The sequence below is a fragment of the Rhinopithecus bieti genome, unplaced genomic scaffold, assembly GCF_001698545.2.
Source record: "Rhinopithecus bieti isolate Rb0 unplaced genomic scaffold, ASM169854v2 scaffold_5333, whole genome shotgun sequence".
NCBI classification, from domain to species: Eukaryota; Metazoa; Chordata; class Mammalia; order Primates; family Cercopithecidae; genus Rhinopithecus; species Rhinopithecus bieti.
Window position 1 is genome coordinate 366,922 of NW_016804678.1, and position 15,248 is coordinate 382,169.

The window sequence follows — 15,248 nt, forward strand, 5'->3', positions numbered from 1 at the left end:
AACCAGGGCAGCCCTCTCGCTGTGTGCTTCACACCAGCTGAGCCACTGAAGCAGGCCCTGGTCAGCCTCCATTTTCTTGCCTTTCCCTGTGGGGCTCATAGCCCCTCCTTGTGCTTGGGTCCCCACTTCCCCCACGCTCTGGCCATCATAGGACATGTGGAAGCGTCCAACCTCAACTGTGCAGCCACACAGCCAAGACCCCAGGCACATTGGGGAGTTAGGGAGGATGGAGGACAGGGCGTAACTGCATATACTAGCCTCTCTGAGTCTCACCTCTGCCTGCTCAGGATCCCTAACACTTTCACAGTTACCCATGCCAGGAGGAAATGGCACAGCCACGTTCCTAAGAGGGTAAATACTCCGCTAGGGCACAGCAGGCATATAGGGGGTACGTAATAGGTTTGGTGGACTGGATGGGGGTAGGAAGTGCAAGAAAGAATCTCCAATAGCAGAGTAGGTGAGCCTTGCAGGACTGGCCAGGCCTGTGGCAGCTTCCCACAGGTGCTGCTGGAATGTGGGCTGGATTTGGGTTTACGGAGCTCCAGGTCAGGGAGCTGAGATGAGCAGAATCTCGGCAACTGGCCTGGAGCTGAGATGTGTGGGAACCCTACACCGCTGGACCAGGGCTGGACCCCAAGGGGCCTTTCTATCCCTCCAAATACAAAACAGCATCCCCTGAACTCTTCGAAGGTGGAGACATAGGTGATTCTCAGCCCCAGAATCACCTCCACATCCCGGCAAAACAGGAAAACAGCACGTGAATGCCAAAAGTGGTGAGTTCTTTTCTTTTATTGGCAAAGTAAATATATTTTTATGAAGGACCAAAGAAAATATACATAATTGTAATATATGTACACCAGCTTCATAGATTTTTTTAAATTTCAAATTTACACAAATGTTGATATGTTATTAAAAGATATTTTATGTGGATGGACCTATGTACAGTTTATTTACATACATTCATAGGATGTGAAATAAACCTGTCAAAACAAGCTAGTTCATTTATTAATTTCTAGACAAAATAAGGAATGCATTTCTAAATCAGGGTTGGGAGGCTCTATCTAGTTCTCTCACACCCAGGACAGCCTGGCCCTCTCCTCTCAAGGCCACCCTAGAGGCTGGTGTCTGGATTTGTCTGGGAAACCAGAGGAGGGGATGAGCCCCTGGGTACAGGCGCTTCTGGCTCTTTCTGCCCTGCACATTTAACTCAAGCACATGCACTGCCAGCCCCCCAGTGGGGGACACTTTTCACCTCTCTCCCACATGAGGCCCCAGCGGCCCGGTCCTGACACCCACCCCACCCCCAGGGCCCTGCCCACACCCTCTGGTGATCATGCTGAGCAGGCATCTTAGACAAAGCCAAGCCACCCTCACACCACAGTGCAGCCCTGGACTTCTGGCCTACTTCCTTCTCCCCCAGCATGAATCTCTCGGGGAACCCAACATTTCAAAACTGCACATTTCATCTTCACCGAGCACTAAAGTTCTGGCCTTGGCCCAGGTCGGGGGAGCCCAGTGGGAGAAGGGCCAGGTCCCCAAAACTCTGCCTGCAACCAGCGGTTGCAGCAGAGGCCTGGCCACCGCGGGAAGGCACGAAGGCACGAAGGCACGAAGGCCTGCCTGCAGTCCCGGGCGCCGGGGGCCCAGCCCCCAGGGGCGCGGGTTTGAGGCTCTAAGTACTCCCGAGAAAGGCAGCGGTTGGCGGGCCCTGGGTTCACACCTCCCAGGCTTTAGAAGGTGGGCTGGTAACATTGTCATGTCCCTCTGGAGGAGGCAAATAAATTATTGCTTAAAAAAATGGGGCTGGGGTGGGGATCTGGGGTGAAGGACAGGTTCGGGGCGCTTTCAGTTCACGGAGCGCACGGAGCGGCTGCTCCGCGGGAAGCGGTGCACCTTGATGTGCTTGGAGAGGTGGTCGCTCCGCGCGAACTTCTTCTCGCACACAGGACACTGGTACGGCTTCACACCCGAGTGCGAGCGCCTGTGCCGCGACAGCTCGTCAGAGCGCGAGAACCTGCGGGACATGGCGCGGTCAGCGAGGCCTGGCCCTGCCTGCCCCGACCCCACAAAGATGCGGGGATGCGAGGCGCGCACCTGGCACTCACCCAAAGGGTGGCTGCACAGACCTGCAGCCTCTACAGAATTAGAAGAGGGTCCCCCATCTGCGTCGGTAAGGCTATACCAGTTCTCAAAATATCAATTATTTTTTTCTTTTTTTGAGATAGGGTCTCGCTCAGTCACCCAGGCTGGAGTGCAGTGGCGCGATCACGGCTCACTGCAGCTTCCCGGGTTCAATCAATCCTCCTCAGCCTCCAGAGTAGCTAGGATTATGGGTGTGCCCACCACACCCAGATAATTTTTGTATTTTTTTTAGAGACCAGGCCTCCCTATGTTGCCCAGGCTGGTCTCAAACTCCTGGGCTCATGCGATAAGGCTACTTCAGCTTCCCAAAGTGCTGGGATTAAAGGCATGAGCCACTGTCCCAAGCTGCCCCTGCTACCCCTCCAAGATGGAAAGAACTACAGTAAAGGCTCATGCCGGCCCAGTGGGCATTCTCTGTTGGGAACTGCCAGAGCTGCTGGTAAAAGCTCCCAACAGGAAAGGACCCCAATGCTCCCAGGGCCCAGAGCTTTCCTCCCACAGCCAACCCAGTGTGCAGGAGTCTCTGAGACCACAGGTGTACTCAGTCGCTCAGGCCCTGATGCTGGCTGCCTCTCACCACCCTGGCCTCATCTACCCCGCTGGACCAGAACTCCACAGGGGCATCTGTGAAGGTCTGTATAGGACAGCCCATCTGGAGGGGAATGGGCCCTCTAAGGCAGGTCCAAATAAAGATTGACCCTGCAAAGTGCATCTGGGAGTTCAGGTGGCTCTCGACATTTCCCTTTCTTGGCCCCGCTGGCGTGGGAACAGGCATTCATGTGACAGTCAAGTGCCCAGGCTGCATCGAGGGCCTGGACTGCTTACCACCGATCTCAGGGATTTGAGGCCCTCTCCACCCCTGGCTTGGCAGCAGGACCCTCCCACCCCACCTACCCCTCCCACGACACACTATCCCGCTCTGTGCTCCACCTGCATTGACCTTTCCTTGGTCCTTCTTGCCACAGGCCATTCGCACATACTATTCCCTCTTTCTAGAATGTTCTTCCCTCCCCCTCTGTGCTCTCTCCTACCCATTCCTTAGAGCTCAGTTCGAATGTCACTTCCTCAGGAAATCCCTCCAGGACTGCATCCAATTCTAAGCTCCCATGGCATTACACACCTCTCTCTCCTCACTCTTGCTGTTGTTTTGATTTTAAATTATCTTCAACTTTTTGATGACTGTCAGTCTGTCCCACTAGACCGTCAGCTCCATGACAAAGGATATGTCTGTCTGGTTCCCTGTGGTCTTCCCGTGACCAGCCCAATGCCTGGTATATGGTACGTGCTAAGGAGGTGCATTTCAATGCAAGAGTGGGCACAGCAAGCAGCCCCAGGGGGGCAGACACTGTCAAGGAACAGTCCCAAAGCATGCGCACGCGTGCACACACATACGGACAAAGACAGGCACACAAACATACACGAATGAATATGTGCCCACACACACTCACGCACACACACACACAGGCACAAATTCATGCCCCCATGTACTCACGCACACACACACACAGGGACACCAGGCCCAACACCCCTTTGTGGACCAGGGCCACCCAGCGAGAGGCGATGCCCCAAACAGCAGTTCCCAACCAGTGATTGGTAAGGGCTGGTAATACCCTGGTGCCCTGACCCTGTGGGTGGAGGAGTAGAAGGACCCAGCAGAACATGCTCTGGACAAGGCACAGGGGGTGGCAGGAGGGCCTGCAGGAGGAGACAGGCACTCCCACCCACATCACAGAGTGGTGGTGGCACCAGGCACAGGGCAGCGCTCTCAGCACATCTCCACACTAGGTGAAGCCCAACTGCCCTGCCTGTCAGAGGAGGAAACTGAAGCTCAGGGTGCTGAGGGCCTGATCCAGGGTCACTGACAAGACAGAGCCCTTGAGGTTGGAGCAAAGGTCTTGACACAGCCCCCTGCCCTGGCGATGGCAGATGACCTGAACTCCCAGTCAGCAGAGCCCCCCAGCCTCCTCCACAGGCCTGGCTGGGTGGTATGTGTCACAAGGACCTGTGCCAGTGAGGAAATGGGATAAATGTGCCCTGGCAGTCAAAGTCGACACCTGTGCTCCTGGGCAGGACACCTGCCCCCAGCTGCAGCTGGGCACACAGCTTCTGAGCAGAGGAGCTGGCCCAGGGCAGGGGCAGGCAGAAAGCTGGCTGCAGACACAGAGTGCCACGCCTCCCAGACTGCAGCCCTGGGGTCACCCAGCATCTCACTGGCCAGGGAGCCAGGATGAGCCAGCCCCATTGGACTGGCAAGACAATGGCAAGGGTTTAAAGAGGCCAAGTCACACAGCCCAGGGGACAGAGTCTCAGGTTCCTGCCTTGACAGTTCCCACCCCACTGCGGGTCCTGAATGGTCCTTTCTGGGCCTCAGTTTCTTCACTCATCCCGTGAAGACTTTGGCATTCCTGCCCACCTTCCAAGACTCATCTCAGAGACCACAGGTGGTGACATGGGGCCATGCAGCTCTCTGGTCATGGTGACACCCTGGGAAGGACAGGCAGTGGACAACATGCTGTCCTCACCTGAACTCCCTCCCTGCTGCCACAGGGTCCTGGCACCTGAGAGGACCTTCCCTGGGAACCAAGTCCTCAGAAGACCCCTGCCTCACCCCTGCATGCCACATTCTCCCAAACAGCAGCCAACAGAGAGCCCTGGGGACTACAGTGGGGGACGTGGGAACCCGGTGGGTAAGATGCAGCCCTTGTAGGCAGTAAGCTCTGCCACTTACCAACCAGGCAACCTAGCAAAGTCACCAAGCTCCCTGAGCCTCAGTTTCTCTACCCGGACACAGAGAGAACAAAATACCTATTCCTGAGGACTGTGAGGTTTGTACAAGGCAACCAGTAACAGTTTAGAGACCTGCTTAGCATGTGGCAATTATTCAAGAACCACGAGCTCTTACCACCTGCATGGAGTTGAGTATTGGGCCTGGCTTCTGGTGAGGTCCTGTTGCAGACAGGGCAGCACCATGATTTGCACTGAGCTGTAGGGCAGAGGGTAAACAGGAGTCCAGTGTCTCTCTAGAGCAGCTATAATGTCAGGACTGGTGCATACAGCACTTCTATGTGAAGGCTTCCCTTCCTTGAGACACTAACCCTCATCTGCCAGAAAGACACCACCACAAATGGTCCAGTCTCAGAAACTGCAATGGGAATGGTGCTCCCTAGAGTTGTGCAGTTCAAAACCTGCCCAACCATACTGGGGGCCTCTGCCTACAGAGGGAAGGAGGTCAGAAAAAGCCTCATCACACAGGGGTCATGAAAGCAGGCTGGGAGCCAGACCCCTAGGTTTGAATCCTGTGCCTACCACCTCTTGGCTCTGATGCTCAAGAGGAGCCTACAACTCCCCTTCTCTGTCCCCCCACCCCACATCCACTGTGGATGACAAAGGTACCCACCCTGCAGGATGATGACAGTTATTCATATTCATATTCACTGCAGCAGAAGGGATTCTTTCTGGATGGAATGGCTTGGCCATTCTGGAACAGGACGTTCTGCTGCAAGGAACAAAGGATGCCTATGTCTGAGAGTGAGGCAAGGAAACTTCTAGGAAGGCAGGCAAGCAGTACTTCCCAGACGGCTGGATCAGAACAGGGAAAGCCTGCTCTCAGCCCTGTTGAGGGTGCCAAAATCATGTCACCAGAGAAGGGACAGGGAATACTTTCAGGACCAAAAGCAGAAGGAAGTGGAGGCTGAGTACCTGGGCAGGTGCCGACCTCAGCAGTGGAGGGAGGGCACCGTCCATTACACAGAGGGACAAGGGGGCTGAGGGGCCCTCGCTTGTTCTCCAAGCACAGGACACAGTACTAGGCCAGAGCCAGCCTGGGGCAGGAAGAGCATCCCATTCATCAGGGCCACTAGGAAGAAGAGACGAGGCCTGGGAGTGGAGAGCTCCCACACGGGGAGTAGGTGAATGTGCAGAGCTGCCACCCCAAAGACCAGGCTAAGCTGCAGATGGAGGTGGAGGTCCCCAATACCAGAGTTAGCACCCAACACAGGGGTGCAGAGGGAGGTCTCTGAGTCTGGGCAGACAGCCTCAGTTAACTCCTGGCTCTGTGGCTTACTGGCTGTCTGACTGGAGAATTTACCTAACTCTTCTGTGCTTTAATTATCTCCTCTGTGAAACAGGGACAATATGCTGATGCCTACTAATTTTGAGAATTACATAAATTAATATGTGTGAATTTTGCTCAGAGCAATGCCAGGTATGCATTAGAGGCCCTGGTTATTATCTAGATTGTGGTTTTGTGGTTGTTAGCTCTTTTCCCATAGCCCAGAAGCATAATGCCTTTTGGGCCAACCTCTTGGTACGAGAGTGGAGGCACACACGGCGATTCTGATACCAGCTGGGACTGCTGGGCGGCCAGAGCAGGGCTCTGCCTGGGCTTAGGCATGCAACCCACCTTCACGCTCACTAGCTATGTCCCGGCAGGCATGTGATGTTAGCAGTCTGTGCCTCAGTTTCCCTCTCTGTGAAATGAAGATTGGGACCTACACTTTACCAGACAGTTACAAGGACCTGATGAGATAATGCGAAAACCTTAAGCTGTCGCTACAGCCTCAAGGGCAGGGGTCATTCGAGAGGGCACAGAGAGGGCTGATGCCCACGTGGGAGCAGGAGCCTGAGCAACAGTGGGGAGGCCAGCGTGGCTGGATCCTACTCAGTAAGGGGAAGAGACAGGCGAGCACATTGTGTGGGTCTATGGGCCAGAATGAGAAGCTTGAATAGAAACCGAAGCATAGCAAAGTACACTTAAAGGCCTCAGAAGGTAATGAGCTCCCCATGGCAGGAAGTATGCAAGTTACAATAGTGGATAGAAGGGATTCCAGCTCTGAGAAACTTAAGACTAGTGCCCAGCATACAGTGAGTGGTCAGTAAATATGCCATCTCACCATCATCATCGTTACTCCTCCAGTCCTGTCCAGACCCAGCTATCCCAAAGCGGGGTCCATCCTTCCTCCTGACTGCTGCAAGGAGCTGCAGGGGCTCCCTCTCAGTTGAAGACTATCACCATATTAAGAGACACAAGCAGACAGGGCAGATCCCAAGCTTCATGGAGCTCCAGGAAACTAAGGCAAGATCCCTAAAAGCCAACTGAGGACTCCCCGCATCCTCAGAAAAGCAGCTGTCCCTAGAGGCCGGTGCCCTCAGCTCCCAGCTGAACAGCGCCTCTGCCACGAGTTACCCCCTGAGGGCCAGACCCACTCCAGGGCACCCTGGGGGAAGCTGGAGGAACCCTCAGGAAGCCCAGGGCATGGCTGGCAGCAGGGACAGCTCCTGGGGGCAGTGCCACTGTGATCTCACTGGGCCAGGCAACCATCACGCCTTCTTCTGCCAAGTGGGTCCTGGGCAGCACGACCAGTGCCAGGGCTCAGATGTGTCAGAGCTGAATCCCCTCCACAAGTCCCCACTCTCTCATGTACCTCATTACCTCCTGAGGCCACTGTATAGAGAACTAAGATCTGCCTCACCAAGATACACTCTGGGCTGAGGGGCCTATCAGCTCTCTGGCTCTAAGATACCCAGGAAGAAGGCTGGTCTCAGATGAGGACCACACCTGCCCTCCCCACGACCCTACCCAGCCTCACCACCACTAGAGGAGCCACTTGCCAATGGTCAACTATGGCCAGGAGACGGCGCTGAAAGCTGAGCCCGACTAGGGAGTCCGGACTGGTGCTTGGCGGGAGGCTTCCCTGCCTCTCTGCAGCCCCTGCCTGCCCCCACCAAGAGGAGAGTGCATGCAGGGCCCCTGGGAGTAGGGGGCACCTCCACAATAGGCACCGCCCTCTTGGGGGCTGGAGAGAATACCTTCAGGGTTCCTCCTCAGAAACTGCCTCGTATGAGTTTGTATCCTTGTGATGTACAGACAACAAGAAGGCCGCTGCAGAGCCCTGCATGCCTGCCGTGGGCTGCAAAGGGCTAGCCCTCCACTCTGCAGACAGGAAACTGAGGTTCGGAGGGGGACCACCCCAAACGCACATGGCAAGTTGGTGCTGACCCAGGTGTAGGCTCAAGACCACTGCCCCCACACTCCCATGCCCTCGCCTTCTCTGCACAAGTTTCCTGCTTCAATCTTCAATCAAGAGTGCTCCTGGCCCTTCTCTCAGCTCCTCTGACCTCCCACACAGTGTAACTGCTGCTGTGTCCTCTCACAAGTAGCCTGTCAGCCCTGCACCCACTTGGCAGGCCTAGGTACAAAGCTCAGAGAGGTGGGGACTCCAGGTTGGAGACCTTGTGAGACCCCAGGGTGGGCTCTCGCAGAAGCCTCTCCAGTCTGTCTGAATGGGGTGGGAGACAGGACAGAGTGAGGTCCTCACTCAGGAGGGGACTCCATAAACCTAGACACTCTTCAGGAAAAGTTCCTTCTCTGGCCAGATTGGCACTCAATGGAAAGGCGGCACCAGTGCCACAGCATACATTCCACTCACAGCTCCCTCAGCCTCACTGGCCAGGACCTCTGCCCCAGATAACTCTCAAGAGCTCTCAGAACCAGAGTATGGTCAAGAAAACAAAAGCTGCAAACTGTTCCCTGGGTGCTGCACCCACACATAACACATACACACAGGCAGTCACACATGGTGCACAAACACCTAAGACGTGTATGTGTGCAAACACATATGGTCACACGGCACAGACACAAAGAAAGCAAGATGCATACACATGTGGACATACATACACACAGCCACAAACGCGCTGGCGAGGCCCAGGCCTGTATACATCCCCACGTACAGAGATGAGCATGCCCCATCACACACACACAGCAGCAGCCACAGCAGCAAAGATGGGGAATATGCCAACAGCATACAGCGCCCCCAAGGCAGGACAGAGATTCCTTTGGGATGAGCATCTGGAAATGCAGAGGGCTGGCTCTGGCACCTCGGAGCACATGAGCTCTTGGCAAGCAGCCTACATTTCAGGAAAAGGTGGACACCCCTCCCAAGGAGGTTGAGCAGCACCCAGTGCTCAGGGAAGGGTGCTGGGTAACCATGGTTGGGACACTGCCAGTTATCATTTGAGGCCTGATTTCCCCACTGCCATGCAGATCAGACAGCCTGGGTTCTGCCACCTGTGACAGCACTGCCAGCTGGCCTAGCCTCCCTCTCGGTTGGCCTTTGCAGCCTCCCAAACACGCTTCCATGTCCCCAGAGAGGAAGCACAGGCTAGGCCCAGCCCACATGTCTAGAGACGTCGGTGAATGAAGCTAGTCCCACTGGTTGAGGAAGCAGCATTTTCAGGATGTGACCTCTCAAATCCGACCCCCGGGTTCAAATTCCATTCACAAAGCAGAGTGACCTTGGGCAAGCACCTGGCCAGTCGGAGCCCTGGTGTCCTATAATGTAAGTTGGGATGGTGGTACTTACCCTGTGGGGCTGTGGGCCCAAAGGGAGCTGCTGCCTGGCCCCTAGACCACACTCATCCTTCCTCGCCAGCCCCTCAATCCCCACCCTTGTGAGACTGGATGGGGAGACCCAGCAGGCAGCACAGGCCAGCAAAGCCTTACCTGGCCATCAGGACACTAGAGACCAGTTGGCTTCTGGCTTCAGGAACCAGAAGGACCAAGGAAGCCTCCAGGCAACTGTGCCAGCTCTGGGCCTGCACTCGCCTGCCCCTCCCTCCCCTTCCTCATCCGCCTTCTGTTAATGGTGGAAAATTGCCCTGCTGCACACCCAAGTAAGCAGACATGAGTGTCTGTGCTCACCGCCCAGGCCTGTCACCCACTATACTGACCTCCAGCCGCAGCCTGGCCAGGTGCAGGCGAAGGGCTTCTCACCCGTGTGCCGGCGCAGGTGGGCCTTGAGGTGGCTGCTTTTGGTGTACATCTTGCTGCAGCCAGGGAAAGTACATTTGTGCATTTTGATGAGTTCTGCGGCTGGGTTCTTGGGGAACTTCTGGCCCATGAGGAGACCAGCAGAGCCAGGCCCCAGGGGTCCTGATCCAACAGGTTTGGCGGCGATGGGCACTGGGGCAATGCGCACAAACTTGGAGGGCAGGTTCAAGTTGGAGGAGGGCACCACCTGGGGCACGAGCGCGAAGGTCTGCCCCTGGATGTTGACCAGGAGCTGGGCAACCTTGACATTCTCCGGGGCTTGCCCAGGGGAGGCAGGCCCCGTGCCCGATTCCTGCTTCACAGGCACGGGCTGGATCTGCAGCAGCACTGGGATGGGGCCATCGGGCGTGGGGCCCCCACCTGGGCCCTGGACACCTCCTGCACTGGCACCACCTGGTGGAGGAGAACAGCGCTCTCTCCCGCTGGACCCAGGATGGAGGTGGCTCTTGTGTGGCCCAGCTGAGAGCTGGCTGCAGGCATCCAAGTCCTTGCTGTTGCCCTCGGGGACCTCCTTGACTCCCGGCTCCATGTTCTCCTCCAGAAACTCTTCAATCTCCTCCAGGGTAGGCTGGAAGGGCCGTGGGACGTCATCAGGGTCACCCAAAGGAAACTCGGGGAAGCAGAAATGCTCCCCCTTCACAGGGGTCACTCCCCTTCGCCAGGGCCCCCAGGCCATGGAGCCACTGCTGGCCCCAATGCTACTGCCACTGCTCCCGCCACTGCCCAGCGTGGCCTGGGACAGTAAGAAGTCCAAGATGCTGTCCTGGCTCTCGGTGCCCGGGCCTCCACCATAGCAGGAGCAGAGGGCTTGAGAGTCGGGACTGGAACAGGAGCAGGGGCTGGAGGCATCGCTGTCATCTTCAGAGACGGGTGAGGGCAGCATGTGGTATGCCCGCCGGCCAACCAGCCTATCACCCAGATACCCAACTGGGCATTTTGGTGACGAGAAGTTCTCGTCCACTGGAAGTAAGTGGTCCACCATGCTGGCCTGGCCGTGCCGGTGGCAGCTGCAGGGAAGGAACACAGGAGGCCTGGTCAGAAGGACAGTGCTCACCTGCCACCTCTCGGGCCTCTGACCCCACCCTCAGCTGCCTGCCCACAGTCTCCCATTGCCAAATGCCTGGATCCTGCTTCCATCCCCCAGGAGAGCTGTGCCTGCAAGAGTGTTTTCTGAAATTGCACCACCTGTTTGCAAAAGAGACCTCTCCAAGCCCATTGCACAACCAGGGGCACTTCTGGTTTCAAACAGATTTTCCAGAATAATCCTGGAAAATAGCACATGTGTCTGTGAACAACTGAGTATGGGTGAGTATGACAGAAGGGCATACGCAAGGAGGCTCTCTGGACCCCGGGAGGGCCAAAACCCCGAATCAGCCTACCGTCAACATCATAGGAGTCACTGGACATCTGAGGACTCCTGACCTCAGCGTCACGCCAGTTGAGTCACAGAATGGGGGTAGAACAGCCATTTGCCCTCTGACCCTCATGTTGCTGAGGCTTCCAGAGGGTTGCCAGATTACGCAAATAAAAATACAAGCCAACAGTTAAATTCGAATTTCAGATTTAAAAAATAAACTACTTTTAAGTATGTTCCCAATATTGGATAGGACACACTTATATTTAAAAATTATTTCACCTGAGATTCAAATTTAACTAGGCCGCCTGCATTTTAACTGGGCAAGTGTAGCACACAGGCAAAACAGTCAAAGACCAAGAAGTGCCTGCCCGCACAGCTGTTTCCCCATCTAAAGGGGAAAACCTCCACTCTCCAGTCCTCAAACCCCGCTGAGCCTTGACTGCCCTGTGAGTGGCACAGGCTTGAACACAACCCTCTCACCTGCACCCTGACACTTTAGCATCCTGGTGGCCAAGGCCCTGCCCCTATGGTGATAATCCATGGCTTGGAAGCCAACCACTGGGGTCCCAGAGCACCTGCATGTGCATAACTGCCTTGGACTTCACACCCATCTAGTGGGAAAGGAGATAACCACCGCCCCCCAGCCCATCCTGGCCAATAAGGAAGTAGAGTCCCCTGCACTGTCTGCCACTGCTCTCTCCATCTGGGACACTCACCACCTTGGAAGCTCAGCTAATGCCTGTCTTCCCCTGAGACAGTGCACTCCATGTCTCTGCTGTGTCCCCAATGCCTGGACTGGCCCCTGGTGCCCAGGAGGGGCTCAGAGAACCTTGACAGAGAGAAGGGAAAGCTGCATTCTCTGAAGCCAAAGAATATGCTAGGTCTGGTGTCCAAGGAGAGTCAACAGTGTCCAGCTGTGACAGGGCCACCTCTGTGAACCTTTGTCCCTGCTCAGTGACCAGGGTGGGCTGGGTGTTTATCAAGCTTGGGGAAGGGGAACGCTCTGCACCAAAGTCAGAGGTTCTCTGCTGCCCAGCATCACCTCTACACCCAGCCCCTCTGTCTCCAGGACCCCTTCAGGACCTGGCACTCCACACTGCCCAATGGCCAATACCATCATCAGCTACGACCTTGAGCAAGTCCTTGCTTCCCCTCCCAAACCTCAGTTTCCTCATCTGTTCCATGCTTCAAAGATCTCTAAGTCTCTTCCCGCTCAGGGACCCCAGAACCTTTGACCTCAGTTCCCAACTTATCCAGGAAGCTTCATGGAACTCCAGGAAACTAAGGCAAGGTCTGTACCCCAGGCCAGTTTTACTAGGAAGACATTTGGCTTTTTGGTTTAAACACTCAGCTAAGGATTTAAACCTGGAATGTGTTTTAAAATGCACCTATTCACTAAATCAGGTGCTGGGAAGGAATGAAAGTACCAGACACTGTGAAGGGCACAAGGCTGAGCAGAGCCCACACTCCACCCTGGGCCTCCCCCAACCCTTTCCCACCCTCCAAGCATGGGCTCCATTCCTGAGTCTGCAACTTGTCTGCCGGGTGACCTCGGGCAGGTGCACAGGCTTTCTGTGTCTGTCTCAGTCTGTGAGATGGAGGTGCTTCCAACAGTGCCTGGTTCCTCAGGTGTTGTGAGAACTCCCCTCACAGTCTGGCACACTGGCAGCACTCAGCCAGTGCCAGCCATTGGTGTCAGCCTGCAGGCATGGCAAATGTGCGGCCTCTGCCCTTCTACTGCGATGTTAAGGAATCAGCGGCCCCCCTGGGACCCAGAGCAGGCCTTAGAGCCCTCCCCTGAAACGTGATCACTACCTGGCCATCCCATGATATTAAGTAATTACTGTTAATATTTTTAACTGTGATGATCATATTGTGGTTAAAGGAGGCCTTGCTTTTTAAAGATATAAACAGATATTGACAGATAAAGTGATCTAAAAAGTACAGTAGGGGGGCTGGAAGGAAACACGCTCCAATGGCTTCCCAAGGACAGGTGGCCCTATCTCCTCGCAGCAGCCCAGTACCTGGGCCCTTGGGACTCTCTGCAGACCTCACCACCAACTGCCTCTCTCCTAGTCCAGGTATGCTCACCTCACTTCAGCCTCAGCCGGGGGCCACTGCCCTGGCTCTTCCCCCAGCACTGCAGGTGGGAGCTGCTTAGTTAGATCTCGGCTCAGAAGTCACCCCTGTGGAGGCCTCCAGGCCCACCCTGTTACATCACCCTATATTATGCTCTTCCCTGCAGGTTCCACTGTGGGAAACTATCTTGGTAATGTGTTTGTGAACTTTGCTCTCTGTCTACCTTCCCATCAGAATATCAGCTGTCCTGACTGTTCACTCCAATGCTGCATCCCAGAGTCTAAAATAGGACCCAGCAAAATTTGCTGAATGAGTGAATGTAAGGTGCGGGGGAAGTGGGGGCGGAGACTAGGAGTGGGTGGCCCAGGTCAGGCAAGAGTCTTAATGCTGGGCTGAACGTCTCAAGGGGGAGGTACCCAGGCACTGAGAACCCAGAAAGGGCTCTGGGATGGCCCAGGGCACCGGCATTAAAGAGAGGACACTCTAGGGCTGGAGCTGGCTCGGCCCCTAAAACACAGCAGCACGTGGGGCGGCCAGAGGCGCGGGCTGCGTGCAGGGGGAGGGGACACGCTGTTCCGGGCACAGTCCCCGGCTGGCCGCCGGACTCCGCCCCCTCCCCTGGCCGGGCCAGGCCTGCTGTTTATCCTCCCGGGGACACAGCGGCTGCAGGAACAACATGTAATTGATAACAAGCCCAGAGCCGGCCAAGGGCTTGCCATTGGGTCAGCGTGCAAATCACGGGGGTGGCGAAGGGGGCTGTCCTTCAAAATAAGAGTCCCGGTCCCTGAGCCGCCCGCAGGCCCCAAAGTCGCAGAGTCCGGGCGTCCTCACACCTGTAGGGCGGCAGGGTCTCCCCAAGGGCCACCTGGTCCTGGGGGGGGAGGGGGAAGGAGATTTGAGGCGCTCAGACATTTGGTGATTTTGTCACCTCCGAGGGCCGTGGGAGAAAACAGCCCCTCTGTGCCCTCCGTGAGAGGGGGCTCCATGAGTAACACCAAGGCAGGGAGGGAAGAGTGAACCGGACCACCATATGGGACGAGGACGGCCTCTCTGCCCCGCCACCGCCATCCCTCAGCCAGGCCATGGCTTTGGCAATGTTCGGTCTGAGGCGACGGGCACTCAGCGTGGAGTGAGACGCGTGAACGGTGCGGGTGTGCGTGAAAGGGTGTGAGTTCCTGTCGTGTGACTGCGTGTGCGGGGCGTGGTGCGCGGCAGCCGCTGTGGCTGTACGGGAGGCTGTCCGCGAAGTGCTCGCGCGTGGAGCCGCCGTGGGTGCCGGCGGGTGCGGGAAAACGTGCGTGGGAAATGAAGAGAGCCGGCTCAGACCCCTTCTAGAATCCTGGACCGCTGCCCGCTGGGCACCATGCCTTCGTCCCGCGCCCCCCCTTGTCCCCGACACTGCTGCGGTGACCGACAGTAACCCCTAGGTCTCCAGCCCCTCCGCCCCCCAACCGTGGGCTGGCCAGCGCGTCCGCTCGTCCCCTCCTCTCACCAGGCCGCGCCGGTGCCCACCATATGGGAGGGCCGGCCCGCAAGGCGCGCCATGGAATCGCCCGGCCAGGCACCGAGGCGGCGGCGCGGGCCTCAGCAAAGTGCTGGTGGGCGACTGGGGCGGGGGGGGGTCACCTCCCTCAGGCTAGTCCAACCCCTGCCCACCTCCGCGGGGGCCCACCCGCTCCTCCGACATTCCTCCGGCACTCGCGCCGTGCCTCCGAGAGCTGCGCGGGCGCACGGCCACGCGCCCCGAGGCCGGCCAGCCCTCAGATCACCCGGGGCCGCGTCCACGCGGCCGGCCGGCCCCGCCGCGCCTCTCCCACCTGAACTTGGCGCACGCCCGACCGG

General features: G+C 56.8%; 1 protein-coding gene across 3 annotated transcripts; it reads right to left on the bottom strand.

The window, feature by feature from the left end:
- Positions 1-773: 773 nt before the first annotated feature.
- Positions 774-15,242, bottom strand: KLF15 (KLF transcription factor 15). 3 transcript variants are annotated; one of them, XM_017869888.1, is made up of 3 exons: positions 15,224-15,242; positions 9,871-10,977; positions 774-2,014 (listed from the first exon to the last, which is right to left on the bottom strand). In XM_017869888.1, exons 2-3 carry the CDS (start codon positions 10,950-10,952, stop codon positions 1,846-1,848), a joined length of 1,251 nt encoding a protein of 416 aa, XP_017725377.1. In that variant the 5' UTR covers positions 10,953-10,977; positions 15,224-15,242; the 3' UTR covers positions 774-1,845. The 3 variants fall into 3 exon arrangements, with proteins under 3 accessions (XP_017725377.1, XP_017725378.1, XP_017725379.1); XM_017869889.1 differs by lacking the exon at positions 15,224-15,242 and adding an exon at positions 15,063-15,215 and having other exon boundaries at positions 1,583-2,014; XM_017869890.1 differs by lacking the exon at positions 15,224-15,242 and adding an exon at positions 12,044-12,760 and having other exon boundaries at positions 1,583-2,014.
- Between the last annotated feature and the right edge of the window lie 6 nt (positions 15,243-15,248).